This window comes from Trachemys scripta, chromosome 2 (assembly GCF_013100865.1).
Source record: "Trachemys scripta elegans isolate TJP31775 chromosome 2, CAS_Tse_1.0, whole genome shotgun sequence".
Taxonomy (NCBI): Eukaryota; Metazoa; Chordata; order Testudines; family Emydidae; genus Trachemys; species Trachemys scripta.
The window spans coordinates 28,143,351-28,166,515 of record NC_048299.1 but is presented as its reverse complement, the minus strand read 5'-3'; the positions used below and the strand labels follow the sequence as shown (position 1 = coordinate 28,166,515).

At 38.2% G+C, this 23,165-nt stretch overlaps 1 protein-coding gene across 2 annotated transcripts in view; it reads right to left on the bottom strand.

Moving 5' to 3' along the window:
* Positions 1 to 23,165, bottom strand: part of ITGB1 (integrin subunit beta 1) — a 73,009-nt gene that overhangs the window by 26,866 nt on the left and 22,978 nt on the right. For both annotated transcript variants that reach the window (XM_034760110.1, XM_034760112.1), the window contains exons 2-11: positions 12,946 to 13,015; positions 12,552 to 12,637; positions 10,245 to 10,467; positions 8,175 to 8,345; positions 7,632 to 7,870; positions 5,367 to 5,522; positions 4,893 to 4,988; positions 3,529 to 3,618; positions 2,602 to 2,742; positions 2,232 to 2,434 (exon numbers count right to left, since the gene is read on the bottom strand). In XM_034760110.1, the coding sequence (XP_034616001.1) occupies positions 2,232 to 2,434; positions 2,602 to 2,742; positions 3,529 to 3,618; positions 4,893 to 4,988; positions 5,367 to 5,522; positions 7,632 to 7,870; positions 8,175 to 8,345; positions 10,245 to 10,467; positions 12,552 to 12,637; positions 12,946 to 13,015 (1,475 nt within the window). The remainder of the gene's footprint in view (positions 1 to 2,231; positions 2,435 to 2,601; positions 2,743 to 3,528; positions 3,619 to 4,892; positions 4,989 to 5,366; positions 5,523 to 7,631; positions 7,871 to 8,174; positions 8,346 to 10,244; positions 10,468 to 12,551; positions 12,638 to 12,945; positions 13,016 to 23,165) is intronic.

The window sequence follows — 23,165 nt, the reverse complement described above, 5'->3', positions numbered from 1 at the left end:
AGTCGGTGCGAGAGAGTCTCCTGTCAACATACAGCGGTGTCTACACCGCACTAAGTTGACCCAAGTTACATCGACTTCCATTACGCAATTTACATAACTGAAGTAGTGTAACTTAGGTCAACTTACAGTGTTAATGTAGACCAGCCCTCAGATATGTACTCTAGGGTATGTCTACACTTAAAATGCTACAGTGGCACTACTGGTGTCTACACAGGGGCTTAGGTCAGTTTAACAATGCCACTCGGGAATGTGGATTTTTCACACCCCTAACTGATGCAGTTAAACTGACCTAATTTTTTGGTATAGACCAGGCCCCCGTGTTACGCTAAATACAAGGTGGAACAGTTTATTTAGCAGAAGTGGTTAATCCAGCTTTCCCCCACCCCACGATAGGATAGGTGTTAATGGTCCATGTCACCTTGAATGGTCCCTTGAAATATGAATTAACTGCTTATGCTAAACAATCTGTTGTACCTTGTATTTAGCTGTGACACTCTGGGTATGTCAATACAGCAAAGAAAATCTGTGGCTTGCCTGTGCCATCCAACTCAGATTCATGGGGCTCAGACAACAAGGCGATTTCATTGCTGTGTGTACTTCTGGGTTCAGGCTGGAGCCTGCGCTCTGGGACCCTGCGGGGTGTGAGCCTAGAGCCCGGGCTCCAGCCCAAACCCAGAAGTCCACACAAGAATGAAACAGCCCTGCAGCCTGAGACCCATGAGCCTGAGTTGGCTGGCACAGGCCAGCCGTGGGTTTTTCTTTGCTGTGTAGACATATCCTCTGAGTAATTTCCCAGAGCCGAAGGAGCACTCTGTGTAAGCTTGAACGCTTGACTCTCTCTCACTAACAGAAGATGGTCCAATAAAAGATATTACCTCACCCTCCTTGTGTGTCTAATATTCTGGGACCAACCTGACTAGAACAATATTGCATACAAATAATGTTTGGAATGTATTGACCAGACACCAGTGTTGTTCACTACTCTCTGAGAGCTTGGATCCTGCTTCCCTAAAGGTGAAGTTCTTAGGAGTCGAGCCACATTGTCAGATTGTCTTCCCGGTTTTCTAGAAGGAATAATCTTTATTTTAGATATAAGTTTCTTTGAAAATGAAGAGCCCAAACTGGGATTATTGGGTTGATGTCTAAGTGGTCCAGTTCTAGGGCCAAATGCTGCTCTTTTAAAATCCAGTGCAACTCCAGTAAAGCCAACAGAATTAAGTCTAAGGCTACATCTACACTACGGGGGGGGGGGGGTGTCGATTTAAGATACGCAAATTCAGCTACGCGAATAGCGTAGCTGAATTCGACGTATCGCAGCCGACTTACCCCGCTGTAGGGACGGCGGCAAAATCGACCTCTGCGGCTTCCCGTTGACGGCGCTTACTTCCACCTCCGCTGGTGGAGTAAGAGCGTCGATTCGGGGATCGATTGTCGCGTCCCGATGGATCCCCGAGAGGTCGATTTCTACCTGCCGATTCAGGTGGGTAGTGTAGACCCAGCCTGACTTTCACTGGTGTAATAAAGCAGAATTTGGTTTATAGTTTAATTTCCATAGCTTGTACCAAACACTAATAAATATAATTAATGAAAGGGAATTCCAAATATACATGTAACCACATAGTTCTATATAACCTAAGGGATTTTAAAACATGTAAAAATTGAAAATATCTACATAATTAGAGCCCCAAACATTAAGGATAAATAAAATAAAGAAAATAGATGAGGAAAATCACAGCATCTTAAAAGCCTTGTCTGTTAATACTGATTGGCCTTGAATTTTCATTCATCACTGGCCTTGAGCAGCTGGTGCCAGCTTGCCAGGCACTCCTTCCAAGAAGCTACAAAATGCATTGTAAAACTCCTTGGAAGAAAATCCAGACTTCATGTCACCCAAAGGTAAAAATATTAAATGGGTCTTAACATTTAAATAAGGAAACAGGAAAAATACTAAGGCCTCCATATTCTTTGAAGGACCAACTCATGAAGGGCCAGATTCTGATACTTTGACTCATGCTCGGAAGTGCCTTATTACATGAATAATCCCCCTTATTTCAGTAGGACTATTTGTGGAGACAAGTTAGCATTCAACATGGGTAAGGCCCTAAGATGACCAAGCACTGTAAATGTTTCTCCGAGCCAACCTGCCCAAAATAAAAAAAAAGTCTGATTAAAGAAACTATGTGCTCATATTTCCCGTTTGCCAAAAAAGAATAAAAGGTCCATTTATTTACCTGCAAGCACCACACTCAAATGTTCCATTTCCCTGATGGCAGTCTGGACTATTAGGAATTCCCTCATTTTGACACTGACATTCACAGATGAACTGAAGATTAATTTCCACTTCTTCAGTGAAACCCAGTGGCTTAATTTTAATGGTTTCATTCTGTCCTGTCTTTGGACACTCGTTAGCGGTTACACTAATCTCAAATTTAACCTGTAAGCAAAATAAATGGATTCTTATATCAGTACTAAAAGGTGCTCTGCCTAAATTATTAAAAAGTAAAATATTTCAGAGAACTGCAGTCTTGTTCAATTCTTTAGCTATTAAAAATGTATGTTGTCAGCTATGTATTGTATATTTCAACCGAACAGAAAAATTACCTCATCTCCAATTGAAATGTTGGCACACTTTCTGCCATTTTCTCCTGTGCCATTCACTCCATTCTTGCAGTAAGATTTATAATTGATTGTTACTCCTTTTGGTAACTTGCTGTTTTCCAAGATAACCTCTGAAGACAAGGACTAAAACAAAAATTAGTTATTAGTTAAGTAATAACTACCATGTAGCTTTAAAAGAGTTGACAAATAAAGGTGGAGCCTATTAAATGGGCATTTCCTGAAGAGAGACTTTCACAAAAATACATTCTCTACACACCAGCCTCAAGTACAGTAAAGGAGAACAAAATCTGGAAAGGAATAAAATTGCACATACAATATCCTTATTAGAAGACACTTTTCAGAATGTTCTGTGGAGGGTCGTTAGGTTTTATCAGTCCTTTCTCAACCCAGGGTGTTTTCTTAACAGTTCCCAAAGATTCACAGCTTCTGTTATAACCACTTTCACTATTCTTTGAAGTACTACCATCATCAGTCCAGGACCAGATGTAGCTTCCCTCAAGAATATAACAACATGGTTCAAAGATTATTAAACATAAAGGTTGCTGCGGTGAAGAAAAGCACAGCTTTCTTCCTCTCCTTACAATAAGAAAAGATCATGCAGGGGAAAATAAGCATGTCCTCTTGATCACATCAGATGCAAGAAAATACAATTAATGTTAGATGGGTTTGAAAAGAGAAGATAAGTATCAAGTAAGAAAAAAAGACTTATCAATAAGATTATGCAGAGAGAATGCTGTGCACTTTTCATCGGAATTTGACAAGATTATGCATTTATCAACATTCCATCTTCTACTCCATTCACAAGGTTTTTAAAAAAGAGCATACCTCAGAGGGCTTCTCTAGAAACTGATGCCAATATAGTTTGAGAGGAACAAGAATAAAAGTTACGTGAATTAAAAACAAACTTACATTGTAGGCGTCAATAATCAGTTGAATCACATTGCTGGAATTTGCAGACAGAGTTCCAACTGCTGACTTTGGGATCAGATTTTTCAGTTCCTTTTAATATTAAAAGTAGAAAGTGTAAATTAATTTTACACAAATATAAAACTTTAAAAGCTTCTTTATTATGTACTCTGAGATACAGTAGAACATCGGAGTTACGAACACCAGAATTACGAACTGACCAGTCAGACACACACCTCATTTGGAACCGGAAGTATGCAATCAGGCAGCAGCAGAGATAAAAAAAAAAAAAAAAGAAAGAAAAAAAAAAAAGAAAATACAGTACTGTATGAAACGTAAACTATTAAAAAAAATAAAGGACAGGCAGCATTTTTCTTCCTCATAGCAAAGTTTCAAATCTGTATTAAGTCATTGTTCAGTTGTAAACTTTTGAAAGAACCACCATAAAGTTTGTTCAGAGTTTGAACAACTTCCATTCTCAGGATGTTCGTAACTCTGAGGTTCTACTGTATACAGCCAGGAACAACTCCCAAGACCAAGACAAAAATCTTGCCAATAGTTTCAGTAACTTGTGAAGGAATAAAAACAGTGACTAGAATATTGGAAAGAAAATTCTGCAATCTTTTAAAATTCTTCTCATATCTTTTAATCGAATAAAAAAGGAAGGTATTCTCCTTAAAAATTATTTTTAAAAATACTCTCATTTAAGTTAAGAAAAAAATTCAGACAGTATTTAATTAAGAAGATACTTCTGTAACTATAAAAGGTTTTAGAGCCATAAGCCATATTTGCTTCTGCTGCATTAAAACAGATAGGGAGAGGGAGATCAACTGTCATCAAATGAAGGTGAAAACAAGTTAGTTCTGTTGGTAAAATCATAAAATACCAAAATGGCAAAACCACCTTTTCAACCGCTCTAAATCAGGTATTGACAGGACTAGTTTTAAACATGTTTAAGAGTTGTGTTTTTCCAAAACTCCTTTCCCTTAAGGTCAGCTCTGCCCCTCCCACAATTCTCCTTTGACTCTGCTTCCCCATGCCCCTCAGGTATTTTGAAGCAAAAAGTAGGTTCTGCACTGTTATTTCTAATCTAAAAATAAGAAAGATTAAATAACTTTCTGCTTGAAAAATAAAAGCAGACTGGTAGGTTTGATATTGGGATAGGCAACTGCTCAAGAAGAGAGTGCTTATTAATTAGCAGGCATGGCAAAAATCACTTTCATGATCACCCGTGTTCACACAATTTTAATTTCAAATCAAATTAGTTTTGATGATAGCATACTGGATCATTAGAATCAGCCTCTCAACCGTCTGGAAAAATATACAGAAGCTTATCTCACGTGATTTAAAAAAAATTTTTTTTTTACCTTGTAAACTGCCTGAAACTCCTCAGTAACGGCAAAAATTGTCTGAATGTTGTTCTCACTAAGCTTCTGTACCAGGTGAGCAATGGATGGATAATCCTGTAAAATTAGACATGAAACTTAATTCAAAATTTAGCAGATGCAGAACAATCTTATTTTTTTAATCTTACATAATATTAAATTGCTTTTTGAATTTAAACATGAATTTAAACAAACTACCTAAGGACACAGTGAATTCTCTCTCTCTTTATCTTTTCAAGTTACACCTGGATGCCTTTCTGGAAGATATGCTTCAGCCAAACACAAGTTATTAGCCTCAATACGGAGGAACAGGGTAAAATTTAATGGCCTGTGATACACAAGCTTTTTTAAAAACACAAACACTGTGATACACAGGCAGCCAGAGTAGATGATCTAATGATCCCTTTCTGACCTTAAACTTTATTAATTTACTTTGGTTTAGGCATGAATACTTACATAGTAATGACTCATTGTGTACATGTTATTTTCCAGATGACACCTCCCATCATTTGGTAAAACAATTCCACCAAGTTTACCATCTCCAGCAAAGTGGAATCCAGCATCCGTAGAAAATACCAACAATCGTGTCACATTTCTCCATCCAATTTGTGTCTTAGGGGAAAAAAAAAAAGTTTTTTGATTTTTATTTCATTTTTTAAAAAACTAATCCCCCCCACTAATTTGTTTAAAGCAATGCAACATACACTTACACTTAAATACAAGAAGGCAGACATGACAAATATTTAAAAAGAAAAAACCCTTAAATAAGCCTTAAAAAGTTATAGTTCGTTTATGCACATATTTTGCTCAAGTCTGTCCTGTAATATTATCAACAACAGTAGCACTTGTATAGCACCTTTCATCACAGGAGAACAAAAATCTTTGACCTAGACTCTTGTCTGTTCTGCTCTCTAAGCACTACCTGAGTGGCACAAAGGATGAAGAAACTGCCCATATCATCCCAACTGTGAAGTTTCCATAAGACATAATGCTGACATAACCAATTCCCATACCACTACCCTGTAGCCCAACGATAGAGAGCATGTTTGGGGTAAAAGTGCACAGTGTGCTCTGGCAAGCCCTTACTGTCAGATGGTTCCAAGGGGACCATTATCAGCTAGTGGATATTAAAGAAACCCCTAGGATGCCCTAAACTGCACAGGTTCCACAGCCAGCACAGAATGGGCCAGAGAATCAGGGGAGCTATAACTAGATCCCTGACATCCGCTCTTCTCCTCTCTACTCCATCCATTGCAAATTGGGAAGAGCAGAAGTTCTGAGCCTATAAATATGGGGCTCAATCCTGTAAATTTTCCCAGCCATCTACAGAAGTTATTACAGGATTGGGGTCCTAATTCATTTACGAAGGAGGGGGAAAAAAAGCAAAATACCCATATTAGAATCTCAGAAAATTCATAGTTAAAGCTGCAATTCTAAAATAATGCTTTGGCTTCTCCTTTAAATAACAACAGCAACCTTAACTCTGACTTACTAGTTTAACATTACAATGATATTGTAAAAAGCAATAGCTCGTGCTTCTGGAATTTTGCATTGCGCAGGTGTGTATCAGTATCAATAACTGTAGGTGAAATTGTTTGGGAAATAACAGAATGAGAAGAAGGCACATTACAGTCTCTCAGGTTTATTTTATAGTATTATGTTTAACTTACAGCTTCAAGTGTAGACCCAATGGTTGTACATATCAATAAGTGCTGGAGTTTCACTATTGAAATGGCCTGTAGTGAATGTTTTTTTGTTGGTGGTTTTAGAAGTGTTTTAAATTAGAAGTATTGTGTGACATAGAGTATCTACATTTCTATGTCCAGAATGCTAGCGGCATGACATATTACATTAGCTTCTAAGTAAAGGTTTCTAGAATATTTTTTATTACTAACAGGTCTTTCCTATTTTTTTGAGAGTGTGTTGAGTAGGAAGGAAGAGAAGGTTATTATACACTTAAGATGTCACTTTCCTTTTGTTATCTCTACTGGGGCATTAAGGCTGTAATTACTTGAATAAGGATGACAGAGAAAAAAAAGGCGGAGGGGGTTGAAAAAGTGTAGAAAGTTGTGCCCTGGCCAAACTCGAACCAGAACAAACTACTGAGGAACCAAGGAAGTTTTGTAAGCAACTGTTTTCCAAGCTCCCATGTGAACGTTTTGAACTCTGAATCCACTAGTCCATAGAAGTCCTCCAAAAAGTAGCAAAAATTAAAAAGGGGAGAGTTAAGTTCCATCTACTCAGTATAAGTAGCTTGTAAAAAAGTGCAATACACAGAATTGTTTTGCATATATTTTAAAAGAAAATTATGAAGGATACATTACATGCAAAAGTCATTTGAGAACACTTGTTTTATCTTGTTAAAAACATCCATGTGCCGCAAAGATTTCATGATTTTGACTCATCTTTTACAGAAACTTCTGGGAAGATAATGTTCATGAACTGCCCTCCCCTCCAAAGATGGCTCATATTCCTAATTTCAAATTTCCCAATAGGGGCCTTCAGTGAGTGGAATGTACATACTGTAAAATGTCAGTGCATGCTTCCAATTCTGTTTGCTCTGTGTCCACCTGCTGCCCTAAGGATAAATCTCTCAGTCTTGATTGGTAAAGTGAAATGTGGATTTGTTTTTAAACTTCAGGTCAACAACAGTGATACACTCAGATTGCAATAAAATAGTTTGATCTAATATAGAAGTAAATAAAATTGATATACACTTACTCCACAAACTGCAACTTGCATTATTGCATCAAATCCACCTTCAGGAGAATCCAAATTGCCAGAAATGTGTTGTTTACCTACAAGTTCATTGAACAGCCTTCCCTCACTGGTAAGGTTGAGCACGTTTTTGTAACTAAATGGACTCGTACAGTTTTGATCCCCTGTACAAGGGTTCCTGAGTTTGGCTGGTGTGGTACTTATATAAGGCATCACAGTTTTCTCCACAAAGGAGCCAAATCCTAAGACAGAACAACAAAATCCCTCAGTCAGAGTGTAATTCTAGTATATATAATCATGATGGAATAGTGCACGGTTCAAAAAAATTTCAATTTCCCCCCTCAATATTCCAAGTATTCTTTTGGAACAGTTTCTAAACTGTCCTTTACTAGAAGAATAGCAATAATATGAATATTGCTCATTTTTCTTTTACTATTTTTCAGACAATCCAAACTACACATCAGTAAATTCAACTTTATTATTTTTAAATCTACAAATGGGATTTTTCCCTTTTCCCACGCCCATAAATAATGAAATCTTTCTTACCAATTCGAAAATCTGAAGTTATTTTCTCCATTTCTGTCTTTAGAGCAGTACCAAGACTCTTCACATTCTCTAAATCATCCTTCATGGAGTAAGAGAGATCCATAAGGTAATAAAGATCAATGGGGTAGTCTTCAGCTCTCTTAAATTTTAAGGAAAATGTCTGTGGTTCACCTAAACCAACAAAAATAAACCCCATTCATTACAAAATGCAGAGTAACCGAACTGACATGAAATATACATTCACTTTTGAAATCTTGACCTACATATTAATTTCAACAAATAATGTTCCTGCAAGATAAGTAGCATAGCTTTTTTTCCTGTCTTTTATACCACTAAAACACACAAACACAAAAGACTATGCATATGTAAAATTAAGGAGGTAAAAAAAACCTTAAAGTAAATTAAGAGTTGGTTTACCTTTCATCCCATCTCACTCTGTTGTGATTACTTATTACAGTCTTAAAAGATGGGGTGAGTTTATATAACATGTAATAATAAAAAAATCCAACAAAGATAGTTCCCTTTTACATGACAAAATTCAAGGATGAAAGACTTATTCCAAAATTCCTTTTTGCAGAACATTGACTAATATAGTCGACTGAGTGTCTCACAGTGAAACTAATCCTTAGAATTCCACTGCCAACTCTGGCCAAGGAAACACTGGTTTCCAAGATTATTACAGATTGCAGCTTGTCCCCCTTAGATCTGGATAGGCTTCATTAGGGCTCTGTATGTGCCTGGAAGTGCAGAAACTGACACTTGGAACTTAGGGCTATGTTCAGGACCTTACTGATATTCTAAAGTCTTGAAAAGATTCTACCCCTAAGATGCTACAGAAGGATTTGGAAAACCTTTTACTACTGGTGTTAAGAGTGAAATCTAGTTCCTCTTCATGAACCATACAAGTCGGTTCTAGTTTCTTCTTGACTATTTTAAATTACTCACAGGCCAAGGCCATGCCTTTGAGGCTCTGAAACTCAGGAAGACAGACACACTGACCATTTCCCTTCATACTTCCTGAAAGTTATTGCCAATGTGAAGCTTCAAGTCAAAGTGCCACCTGCAATGGTAAGTCACTTTAGTTTCACAAACTCCCATGAAGCCACCATTCAAACCCTCACAAAGTTTCTCTCCATCTGACTCTTAAAGTCTCATTTTGGCAGCCATTACTTTGTCTTGCAGAGTTTCTTAGGATTCTAGTTGAGACAGTTGCAAACTAACTTTAGTTCTACCCAGATAAAGTAGTTCTTGGATGAGCTGATTCCTAAATCAATTCTCCATTTTATCCAAAAGATGGCAAGACTTTTCATTGAGCCTATCAGATTCCTAGATCTCTGGAGTACTATTATAATTTTCTCTTGTAAGAGCTCTGTTTTCCTGTCCAAAAGGAGCCAAGTCTCTATTTCAGGGATGAAAATGGCTACACAACTACCTTCTGGTTTGTGCTCATTCATCTAGGTCTGTATCCACTTCTTTGGCCTCCTAGAACAACGTATCTTATATGGAAATCTGCAAATCTGGCTGCTGGGCTTCTGCTCTCATGGTTACCAAACCTCAAAAACTAGTTTTCAAATAGTTCAGCCTTTGGGCACAGAGTGCTTTGGCAGACAGCAGTACTCTCATAGCTTTTCATTCTGTGTGTTTTTCATCTTCCCTCCCTTTTATTATTAATCTACAACTCTATTTGTTGAATACATGAAACAGATGGACACACTCCAGGACGACAGGTCAAAAGCACTACAAATGGGACAATTTTGTCTTAACCTGTAAACTAATCTTTTCGTAGGACAGCTTTACTAATGCAAGCCCCCTACATGTTCTTTATCATCTTTTGTTTTTATCTCAATATTCTGTGTAAATTATGCCCATCTAGCTAAGCTTTACTCTCATTCACAGGTTATCTGAGCGCCTGGAGTTACAGGGATGGAACTGCTCTTCAAATCTCTGTGCTTCCTAGCAACAATCATCATTATTGCAGAAAGACATATGTAGCATTCAAAATATCAAATTCATAAATAATACTGAAAGCCTAAAAAAATATATGAAGATCAGAATTAATAATCCCCATACCTGTTCGCAGCTTCAGTACTAATTGCTGTGGCTGGATCTGGGTAATGTCCTCTGGTTTGAGCTTTTCTGTAGTATCTTTGCTACGATTTGTTACCTCTTTATTTTTGAGGACTCCTTTGGTACCTCTAGGATTTTCTATTTCATCTGGAGAGCAGCCCTTACTCTTTAGTGCTGCCAAGTCATCACATCGGGCAGAAGTTGGCTCTCCTTCTTGTAAAAATTTCTAGAAGATATGGGGAAGAACATCATCAAACTCACAGCAATTTACAATCTGTAACACATGGCTTGAGCACATAACACTACTTTTGGTATTTACCCCATTATTTTTATGCACCAAGAACCTCTTGAGACACTAGGGTGACCAGACAGCAAGTGTGAAAAATCAGGACAGTGGGTGGGGGGTAATAGGAGCCTATATAAGAAAAAGACCCAAAAATTGGGACTGTCCCTATAAAATCGGAATATCTGGTCACCCTAAGACACACTGGCAATTTTTTAAAAGTGTATTTTAAATTGTAAAATATAAAACTCCGAAATATATTGTTTTACTAAATTTAGTAATGACTATAGTGAAAAATTTATCCAGTACAGCAGCTTATGGTTAACTTTACTAAAGTAAATCTGTGCATGTGACTGAGGCAAGGTAAAAAAAAAAAAAAAAGTGTTCAAAGTCATTCTTCCAACAGAAACATGAAGTCACTATTCAATTAACTACTCTGAGATGCTCAAAAACCACCACCAACAAATGAGAAAATCTGCTTTTTCTCAACTAGCTTACAAGAAACTGAACATATTTAATTGATATGTGCGGCAACAGAACTTTAGTTTTGCTTTTTTTGGAAATCTTGTAATTAAATAGTACATCACAGTATTTGGGTAGACTATAACAGAATCTGATGACCCGAAGAAGAGCTCTATGTAACTCAAAACCTTGTCTCTCTCACCAACAGAAGTTGGTCCAATAAAAGATATTACCTCACCCACCTTCTCTCTTTAGTGATGTATACAACTCCTGACACATTTGGGAAAAGTTCAATGAGGAGGAGGAAGAGTAAGAAATGTACTTCTGAACTAAAGAGTGTTGGACAACTTTGTCTTGAACAAAAGCTACCATCCCACAATCCACAAAGGCATTCTGACCTGTAAATACAGTATGAATACATGCACTCATATGGCTTCCAGTATGAGGCATTTTTAATCACTGGAAGAAAGGGGAAGTTTTTTCAATACACAAGCAAAAATTGAAGATATTTATGCATGGCTCCTAAAATGTGTCAGACATATTTATTTATGTGAAACTGGCCAGGAGCTACATGAATCTGCAACCAAAACGACAAAGTTGAAGTTTACTAAATATATTCCAATATTTACAGAGGGTATGTGTGTGGAGCAGTAAATAGGTAAGGCTTCCAGTCTTATTAAGTATAAGTCTTATTACTAAAAATCAGGAAACTTACATTATAACTTGCATTTGGCAGCAACCACTCTAGTTAAAATTGTAAAACACTCTCCATTAAAATTCCTGTTCTCAGTTTTGTATAGTTTTCTGAAACATTTACATTTCAGGTTAAGATTTTCCATACCTGATCTCTGTTCAGGTTTTTTTTTTTTGTTTTTTTTTCAGTTGGAACAAACAGTTCAACATATGTGGCTAAGACTGTAGAATAAAATTGTATGATATTATATTGTATTATTCGATACATAAGATCAGACCCTGTACGTTCAATCTTAAATTTTGCACTTCCTGACTTGAGTACTTAATTACATAACCTTGCATTCTCTCTTCTTTTTTTTTTTTTTTTGGTATGAAATATAAACCAAACACACCAATCCACCCTAAGAATCAAATACTGAAACGTCAACATTTCAGGTTTAAAACCTATCTAAACCTCTTAAACCTCCCCCTCTCAGCTTCCCTCTTCCACTTTGTCTGTATTTAAAATTACCAATCGTCTAATGTCACTGGGAGAATATAATTAAACACATCCAGACAGACTCCAGGCTGGAATGATTTTAAATAACTATGAGACAGATCTCCTAAAGTCTGTGTGCCCTTAACATTTGGCAATGAAAGAGAGAACAAAATCTCTGGCACTTTCTGATGGGCAGACCTAGCCAATCCAGATTTCATCCAGTTATTTAGCATAAGATACTTAAATTGTTCTTTAGCTTTGATTTAGACATTGTAGACCCTGAAGTAAATGGCTACTATTGAAAATCCTAAAATAGGGTAAGAATAGATAGTTTTTAGGGTACTAAAACACCTAAGACAAAACATCAGAGAAAGCATTTCACAAATATACTCACTTGCGCTTTGCACCAGCCACAGTTTGGTCCTGCTTGTATACATTCCCCACATGATTTTGCATTAGCTTTTATACAATCACTTCCACCTATCAGGGAACAAAAATAAATTATTTCATTTTAAAATATGCTGGTAATCACACACTTAATTTTAAATAAATTCTTTGCTACTAGCCATGTAACTCAAGATTAATCCAGTTCAAACAGGCCACCAAGAAAAAGCAAAATATGAGCTATTTTATTATTATTACTGCTTCTCTAACATGTTACCATGAAGTACATGAAGGCAAACGTGTGCTATTTATATTAAATGAAACCGTGGTAAAAATATACAGTTCAACTTTACTTTAAATCAATCTATTGCTGAATTCAAGATTGTTACAACATTTAGATGTACCTGGTTGGGCAAATCCATGCCAAATCGAGCAACATAGTAGTAAAACCCAGATGAGCGAGTTGAAATTTGTCTGGAAAATAAAATGTAAGTAGTTGAGCTACTAATATACCAAAATAGTAGGACAGCATGGTAATATGAACATACAAATGTGATTCAGACATTATTGTGATGACATGCCTCAATTAATCTTAGGTTAGGTGAGTGTGTTATGACCTGGTTAAACAAAATATGATTGTACTTCTAGTATATGCAGATTGCATGTTATACTAGGAAGGTACCACTGTGGAGAGTTTATTTTCAAATTATTTTTTTAAAATTCATCTTGACTTAATACAGTGAAGTTAGAACCCTGTAAGGAATATGAGGGCTTTCATAAACATTCAATTTGCAGCAAGCTAGGGTGTGAATCTGCCCCTCCCTAGCCTGCTGAGCACGAACTGTTCATGGGGACCCTGCTGATACACACTAACAATTCCTCGGTGTGTTCTGATCTACCCTGCTTTGAAACAGCAGTAGAGCAAAGAATACTAACCACTAGTTCAAGTCTTCAGGGTCTGTATGGACAGTTAGTGAACAGCAGGCTAGTGAGGGATAGACTCACACTCTAGCTTGCCGGAAACTAAATGTTCACGTAGACAAGCCGTAAGTAGCACAATTTTTTCCCTCCAATATGTATTACTTTGCATTTATCAACACTGAACTTCATCTGCTATTGTGATGCCCATTCATTTTGTTTGGTTAGCTCCCTCTGATGTTCTTCACATTCTTCTCTGAACTGACTAACCTAATCAACGCTGTCATCTGCAAAATTTTGTACCTCACTGCTCACCCCTCCATCCGATTGTTAATACATATATTAAACACTGCACTTAGTACAGAACCCGGAGATATCCTGCTGTTACCTTTTGCCACAATGAAAACTGCTAATTTATTCCTTACTCTTTGTTTCCTGTCCCTTAGTCAGGTTTTGATCCATGACAATACTTTGCCTCTCATGCCAGGACAGCTTCATTAATTCAGTAGCTTCTAGTTAGCGATCTTATCCAAGGCTTTTCAAAAGCATAAATAAATTATGCCAGTTGGTTCTCCTTTATATTTTATATTATTGACACTTTCAGTGTATTCTAACAGATTTGAGAGTCATGATTTTTCTTTGCAGAAACCGCATTCTTTAGAACCTATCATATCATGATCTTCCTGGTGTTTTATTTTTCTGTTATTAATTGTTTCAACAAATTTACCAAGTATAGATGTACGGCTTACTAGTCTATAATTCTCTGCATACAAGTAGATGATTTTTTTAAAAATTAAAATTGGATTTTTTTTTTAATTTAAATCAAATAGAGGGGTTTAAAATTTATTTTGACATTATATCAACCTATGTTAATACTTAAACTTACTATAATTTATTAACATCATTTAATTATAAAAAATAAAATTAGGCAGTACATGTTTGCTGCTAAGTTTTAAAGAAAATCAAACCACTGAACTGGTAGAAGTCACTGGCTAAACACCTGGAACTAGAGTTTGTTGAAATGATAAACCAGCTTTTAACAGCATCATCCTCTTCTGCAGGTGCAGAAAATATTTTCTTCATTTCAGTTTATTCAACTAATTCAGTTCAATTACTTGCTCCTTCAAAATTAAAAAAACAATTGGAAATTGAAAAAGCAGGAAGACTTGTTTTCCCTCTTCCAATTTATGAATAAAAACTAGGTGTGTCTAGTTCTAAACTAGCAACTAGTTTTATAAACTTGAAAGACATGGTGACCAAACAAACAAACAGCTCAATTCACTAATTACAGATCATATTTAATTTGTTTAATAAATCGGTTAATTTTAAATGCAAAACACGTTTTGATTAACTCACTTTTTTTCTAATGTATCCAGCTCATTTAAGGTAGCTTTATTTAATCAATACAAAATTAAAAATGCTGTTTGTGCATTTTAATTGATTTTTAATTTCCATCCAAATAGAGCTTGACACAAATCATAATAATAAAAAAAAAAATCAATCTAGTAATAATTAAATCTAGTAATACCATAATTAAAAAGAATGTAAAAATTAAGAATCTGAATAAATGCAAATTATGTTTCATAATTGCTTAAATAAATATGTATAGTTATTGTGTATCCTCCTGGTTACCAAAAAGAAGCATTAAATTTAGTGTAAAGGCTATATTTAGCTGTAAAACAACATGATGTAATGGTTAAAAGCCAACGAGAATCAATCTTTCTTTAGGTAAAGAATTAAAAAGTACAAATCCAAAACAAGATTAAAATCAAGGTTCCCTGCTTGCCAATTTAAGTCATGATTAAAATCAGTGGATTTAAATCAATCCACCATGCTTCAACCACTTCATACTTAAGCTCCATCAAATCTATTGGACGCATACCATTTGGGCCTGGTACCTCATTTTTATTATGAAAAAAGAGTAGTTATCTCCCTGTGGTGATGACTGATGCAGAGAAATCAAATAGTTTTTTATAAACATCCTTAATTGGTCCCTTTATCCCTGGTGATCGAGCAGACCCACCAATTTAAACTAAACATTAGAAAAATGCCCTGATTTTGTGATATGTTGGACTGAATAATAGCCTCTCAAGGAAATTTGTGGAAGCATCATTTTTCAGTTATTTAAAATCAGACTAGACAAAGGCCCTGTATAATATACTAAAGAGAACAGGCCAGCATTTTGATATGACCTAACAAGTTTTCCCTCCTTATTCACCTACCAGTCAATTGTTATTTTAGGAAGATATCACAGTGATGAAAACACTCTTTTCCTGTCATTTCATTTAGTCCAAATGGCCATAAATTAGTTAAATAAATGCACCATTTTCAAAATAAATTACTCCTGTTCTCAGAATGAAGGTTGGAGAAGGTCATAATATAGATAATCCCAGGTTAGAGTGCAGATTCTAGTGTGTACAATAAGGCTCCACAGTCTGTTGAAATATAAATAGGTATGAAATGTTTTTATTTCCATGGTTTCATACCATAGGTAGTTATTTGAAGCCCTCCCAGACATCTTGAAAGTACCAAAATTAGATGTAATGGAATTTAGGCAGGAAGAAATCAAATTTAGTAAGGTATTTTACTGTGCAAATGTAAAAACTCGGAAAAACTATTAAAAATAAGACTCAGTGATCAGTTAGAAATAAAAACACAAACATAATTTTCACATAACTATTTACAAAAGAAACGTCTCATTCTGAGTGACTTTAAAATGACTTTAAAATGGATCTGAAAATGTCAGGAATCAGGCAAGACAAAAAAGGATTAAGTCTTTTCTTTGCACTACAAATTATGCATATTTTATAAGAAAAGAACAGGATTTGAATCCTTATAAACCACTGTATCCAGAAAATTATTTGACTTCTAGTTTCCCTAATTATTATGGAAACACCTGGTAGTAATTTCATAGTGTTCTAAAATGGTGCATATGATCCTGTTTTCTCTACAAGCATATAGCCAATCAGTGTGAAATTTCAGTTCTTAGGCACTTTAAATTTTCTATGTAATTCTTATCTGGTTTCTCTTCATAACATTTTTAACAGAAATTACACTATTTGAAAATGGGCTCTGGCTGCTCATTTTCTTTGGCAGTCTTACATTTCTTTGCTGACAGATTTCTTTTAAAAATTGTCTATTTTTCAAAAATATTGGAAGAGAAGAGAATTATTAGTAGATCTGGGGCAGTGGGGATAGGCTTTTTGTTTTCTATAAAGGATTTAGGAGCATTTTTAGTTGCTACTGAAAGTTTACATACCCTGTACCCAAGCCTGATTGATAGGGAATAGGTGCACCGAAGATGGACTGAAAATCTTCTCCATCAGGATCTACACATTTTTATCCAATTTTATACTACAATGGAAAAGGTTTCACATGCTGCCACAGGAGCTGCATTTCTGTCCCCAACAGAATTGCTTTCCCCATCAAACTGCTAACCCTAATTTAAACATTAAAACAAACAAACAAACTAGGAAATTAAGACACACCAAAAAAAAAAAAAAAGTGCAGCAGTTAGGGTTCTCTCACACACACACACACACACACACAATACCGGACACAAAAAGAAATGGAAAGCGAAGCTACCTAACAGTGCATAATCCTCTAATTCCCACACACCTTACCAATATCCGACTACTGTACACCAGAGACCATGCACTGCATCCTGAATTCTGCCCCATTAGGGGTGTGAGCCTTCCCTCATCCTCTAACTTCCCATGTGCACGTATGCACCCTTTGCCAAATTACCCTCTCAAAAACCAACTATCACACTTAACATCAGGGTTTCAGAGTAGCAGCCGTGTTAGTCTGTATCCGCAAAAAGAACAGGAGTATTTGTGGCACCTTAGAGACTAACACATTTATTAGAGCATAAGCTTTCGTGGGCTACTTCTTTGGATGCATAGACTGGAACATATATTGAGGAGATATATATACACATACAGAGAGCATGAACAGGTGGGAATTGTCTTACCAACTCTGAGAGGCCAACTAAGTAAGAGAAAAAAAACTTTTGAAGTGATAATCAAGATAGCCCAGTACAGATTTGATAAGAAGCAAGTGTGAGAAAACTTACATGGGGAGATAGATTCAATGTTTGTAGTGGCTCAGCCATTCCCAGTCTCTAGTCAAGCATAAGCTGATTGTATCTAGTTTGCGTATCAATTCAAGCTCCGCAGTTTCTCATTGGAGTCTGTTTTTGAAGCTTTTCTGTTGCAAAATTGCCACCCGCAGGTCTGTCACTTAACATCCACAACTATTAATGTTTGGGGGAAATAATTGGACAAAGGGGTCTGTGTGGAGTGTGATAGAAGGGAAGAGTTAAGGTTGCAGTATGTAGTCTCTGGTGTACTGTACCTATGCGAATGGTAATAGGTGTGCCTGTGGGTAGAGAAAGGTATGTATTCTTAGGTAACCTTTGCATTTCCTTGCTTTTGTGGGTTTGTACCAGATATATTGTGCATGTAGAAATCCTATTTCACAATTAAGTTTTTTGAGTATTAATTTACAAAAAGCTTCAGTTTAAATATAATATATGCTGCTTCTTTTCATTGTATTAAATTTAATACGTAGAATTAAATTGCTGGCACCACACAGCCTTTACCGTTAGTGAAATGAGAAATTATAAGCAGATCACCTTTTTAGGGCAGCCTAACTGTGGATGAACAGCAAATCCATGCAGACTATATAAATAAGTCTACAAAGATGTGACACACTGTTGAAGCTATGACTAAGACAGCTTGGAACAGAAACATTCCTGAGGAAGTGCAGCCCTATGATGAATGTAGTTCTGGGCACAGATTCCTCATAAAGTTAACAACTAAAATGTCTTTTTCCATATATGGGAAGGCCAATGCCTCTCCTGAAACAAGTGGCCTACCCATCCTATACATACCAGTTCACTTCCTTTAACTGTATTGCTTGATAGTTTTTCCATCTGGGCTGTTAAATAAAACATTTCAACAAAGATTTGTATTTCTGATGATTATGGATCCAGACACTCCTAGCAAAGTCACAAGCACCCTCAAGCTCCAAGCGCCTCACAGCACTAAACCACACGATATTGTACCAGAATATAATTGATTGCTACAGCAAATGCATGAGGACATTGTTTAGGTATTTTAAATAAACCACTTATTTTTTTTAAAAAAATCTGCTTTTTCTTAAAATGCTACTATGATTTTTTTTTCTGATTTAACCATTTTAAGTTTAAAAAGACCAAACCTGCAAAAGGTTGAATCCTCACTGCTATTTACAGAAATTTTTCCAGCTATCAAATCATCCAGTTTCTTACAAAAACAGCTTAAACTATGTCCTCATGAGAACTTGATTTAAAATTAGGATTGCCAACTTTCTACTCCCATAAAACCCAACACCCTAGCCCTGCCTCTTCCCTGAAGCCCCGCCCTTCATTCACTACATTCCCCATCTCTAGTTGGCTTTCTCTTCCCCACCCTGACTCACTTTCACTGGGCTGGGGTAGGGGGTTGGGGTGCTGGAGAGGGCTCTGGCTCTAACTGGGGGTGCAGGCTCCAGGGTGGGACCAGAAATTAGGGGTTCAGGGAGTGGGAGGGGGCTCCAGGCTGGGGTCGGGGTTTGGGGTGCAAGAGGGGGTAAGGGCTCTGGCTGGGGGTGCAGGCTCTGGGGTGGGGCCGGGGATGAGGGGTTTGGGGTGCAGGAGGTGGCTCTAGGTTTGGGGGAGGCTCAGGGCTGGGGAAGGGGGTTGGGGCTTGGGCTTACCTCAGGCAGCGCCACAGCGGGGCTAAGGCACGCTAGCCCCCACCTGTCCTGGCTTCACCCCAGAAGCAGCCGGTAGGTCTGGCTCCTAGGCAGGGGGGCCAGGAGGCTCTGTGCTCCTATCTCGCCCGCAGGCATCATCCCTGCAGCTCCCATTGGCTGCAGTTCCCAGCCAATGGAAGTCCAGACCCAGTGCTCGGGATGGGGGCAGTGCGTGGAGCCCCTTGGTGCCCCCACCTAGGAGCAGGACCCATCAGCAGCTTCTGGGGTGCAGTGTGCAGCCAGGACAAGTAGGGACTAGCCTGCTTTAGCCCCACAGCACCACCGACCAGACTATTAATGGCCTGGTCGGCGGTGCTGACTGGAGCCGTCAGGGTCCTTTTTCAACCGGGCATTCTGGTCAAAAACTGGATGCCTGGCAACCCTACTTAAAATATTTCTGCACATTAACAACTGTCTAATGGTATTTTAGCAGAGTGTGTGTATGTACCTATTTTACAGAGGAAGGTTTGTATATAGCCTTGGGTCTTTGGACATGTGGCTTTCTGAGTTTCCTTGCTATTTGTATTTATCTGTATTATGTTTACTTGGAAGATTTTTTAAAATAAAATATAACAGAGAAAAAGTTTTGAGGCTACTACTTGTAATCACTCATAAGGAGTGTTCCAGTTGTCAGTGAACAAAAAGGATAAAGGCTCCTTTATAATGTAAATATTTTTAAACTGAGAATGAAACATATGCATATTGTTTAATTGCCAGTTCCTGTGACATTTAGGTGCCAAGGTTCTCCCTCAGGAAACCCCAGGCATCTTGAAACTTTTTTTCCTTTACTACATAAACAGTTAGCTATCATCTATTAAATTAGTGGTAGCATAAATGTGCTTGATACAGAGGATAAGAGTAATGGAAATATGAACCTTTCCAAGCCACCTCATCCCTTCTCATATGTTCAGCTTGTTGGAAGTATTGTAGTCTTAACACATATAAAGTTTGTTTTACACAATGTATATGTGATACAGTATACAACCTGCCTGGGGTGTGGATCAGGAAGCTTCAGGATTCTGGGAGGCAAAGGTTAATGGGCAGACACCAGAAGCAGGTGGAGCCCATTAACTTCCCAGGGCAGAGACCAGAAGCAGGTGGAGCCCATTAAGTTAGTTGCTGACACCACTAGGAAAGCTGAACAACTACAGGGAGTGAAGTTGGCTATCCACCTTCAAAGAGGATCCAGCTAAAAATGAGTGAATTTGTTTTGAAGCCTGGTTTAAAGGTAATTTGGTATTTCTGTTTATCTTTCTGAAACAAAGAGAAAACTAGAGATTTTTGTTTACTAAACACTGAGACAGGGAAATTTGGAACTGGGTGCAGGACAATCCCTAGAAGAGAATTTTTGTTTTATTGATTTATATTCCTGAGGGTTTATTTAGTTATTTATTTTGAGGTGGTGGGAGAGGTGTTCAAGACCTTTTGCCCATCCTAAGTACAACACTGTTGCAATTTACTCTACCCTCGATACTGAGTATCCTTAAGTTACCTGAGTTCTGTAAGCAACAACTTTTTATGTTCCATAGCAGCACTAGACCACCAACTAATAGATTTCTGGTATTCTACAAACTGTCCCCCCTCCCTTTCTTACACCTTCCACCCAAATGGGTTCTGAAGATCCTACTAGGGAAGCACTATGTCCATAACTCTGAATCTTAATCACAAGCACTGATCATTAGATGTGATAATCTGTGCTTCTGAACAGTCAGTGAGATTGTCAGTTCTATCATGTATTGCTATAAAATATAAGTAATGTGGGGAGTAAAGTTTTTAAAAGTGCTTGAGTGATTTAAGAACAGGAGTACTTGTGGCACCTTAGAGACTAACAAATTTATTAGAGCATAAGCTTTCGTGGACTACAGCCCACTTCTTCGGCTGCTACTCTGAAACTTGAGTGATTTAGTCTCACTGAAAATCAATGGAACTAAAGAACCTAATGGGATTAAGGGGCCTTCTAAATCTTGATTCCCAGGTGTCACAATTCCCGAATGTCATAATTGAAGATTCATATATAAACAAATATCAGTGTATAACTTCACCAGATTCAGACCAGGGCTCAATAAAACTGAATTGCAACTACTCATAAATGAAGTCGCTAGAGTATTGCTTTTTATATGTAGGATATAGTTCAGAGATGAGCAAACTACAGCCTGCAGGCCACATCCGGCCCATGGGACCATCCTGCCCGGTCCTTGAGCTCCCGGCTGGGGAGGCTACCCCCCTGCCCCTCCCTTTCTGTCCTCCCTCCCCCACAGCTGCACAGGCAGCACTCTGGGCAGCAGGGCTGCGCGCTCCTGCAGGGCAGCGCGGGAGCATGTCTGGCTCTGGCCAGGTAGCGAGGCTGCCAGACATGCTGCTCTGAGCAGCACGGTCAGGGGCCTGGGGGGTTGGATAAGGGGCGAGGGGTCCCGGGGGCAGTCAGGGGACAGGAAGCTGGGGGCGGTTGGATGGGGCAGAGGTTTTGGGACGGGGAACGGGGGGTAGAATAAATGTGGGAGTCCCAGGGGGCCTGTCAGGGGTATGGATAGGGGTCAGGAGATGGGGAACGGGGGGGTTGGATAGGCACGGGGTCCCTGGGGACCTGGCAGGGGTGTGGATAGTGGTCGGGGCAGTCATGGGACTGGGAGCAGAGGAGTTGGATACGGGGGTGGGGTCCTGGGGGGCGGTTAAGGGACAAGGAGTAGGGAGTGTTGGATAGGTCAGAGGTTTTGAGGGGGGCAGTCAGGTGGCGGGCAGTGGGAGGGGGCATATAGGAGGTAGGGGCCAGGCTGTTTGGGGAGGCACAGCCTTCCCTACCCAGCCCTCCATACAGTTTTGCAACCCCAATGTGGCCCTTGGGCCAAAAAGTTTGCCCACCCCGATATAGTTGGTTCAGAATAGAACAGCTCATGTTACAGGCTACAATGTCTTGATTATCAGACTCCTGTTAAAGTCTCTGTAGGCTTGCTGTCATTGATTTCAAAGTAGTTCTATCCGTATTCAAGATTCTTGAATGGATATGGTATAGTCAGTCTTTCCAGCTGAATATTGTGGTCAGAATTAATTTGTTTTGCCTTAGTTGTAAGCTTAGCTTCAGGGCACTTTGTTTCTATGTATTTCCAAATATCCCTCACCCACACCCACCTACTCTTCCCCCCACCTCCCCAACCTATGAAATTCACAGACTAATGTAGGGGTCAGCAACCTTTCAGAAGTGGTGTGCCGAGTCTTCATTTATTCACTGTAATTTAATGTTTTGTGGGCCAGTAATACATTTTTACATTTTTAGAAGGTTTCTTTCTCTAAGTCTATAATATATAACTAAACTATTGTTGTATGTAAAGTAAGGTTTTTAAAATGTTTAAGAAGCTTCATTTAAAATGCAGAGCCCCCCAGACGGGTGGCCAGGACCTGGACAGTGAGAGTGCCACTGAAAATCAGCTCGCGTGCTGCCTTTAGCACATCTGCGATAGGTTGCCTACCCCTGGACTAATGGAATTGAAGATGCTAAACTTCACCTAATTCAGAGTCCAAAGAAATTCACATAATTCAAAAGCTATAATAACTAGTCAGCTTTGAAGGACATACATATCCATTATTGTCATGATTGCAGCTGGTGAAGTGTCCTAAATAGATCCCTTATGTTGACAGAAATCATGTGTGCTATGAGATACTTCATATTAGAAGAAATTAACTTAACATAGGTACATGACAGGCAGAAAGAAGGAGTGCAAGAGAAGCAGAAAGAAGTAGGGAGGACAGAGTGACAGGAAAGGAGGGCATAGAAAATGTTGAGAACAAAATTAGCATAGTATGAAAGATGAGAAACCCAAACAGGGCGGGAGAAGGGCAGAAATAGAATGAGCAAGGGAAAAGACTTCAAATGGGCCACACACAAGCTGGGAACAACAGTCCTTTGAAGGAACCAGGCTGCAAGGGACAATGT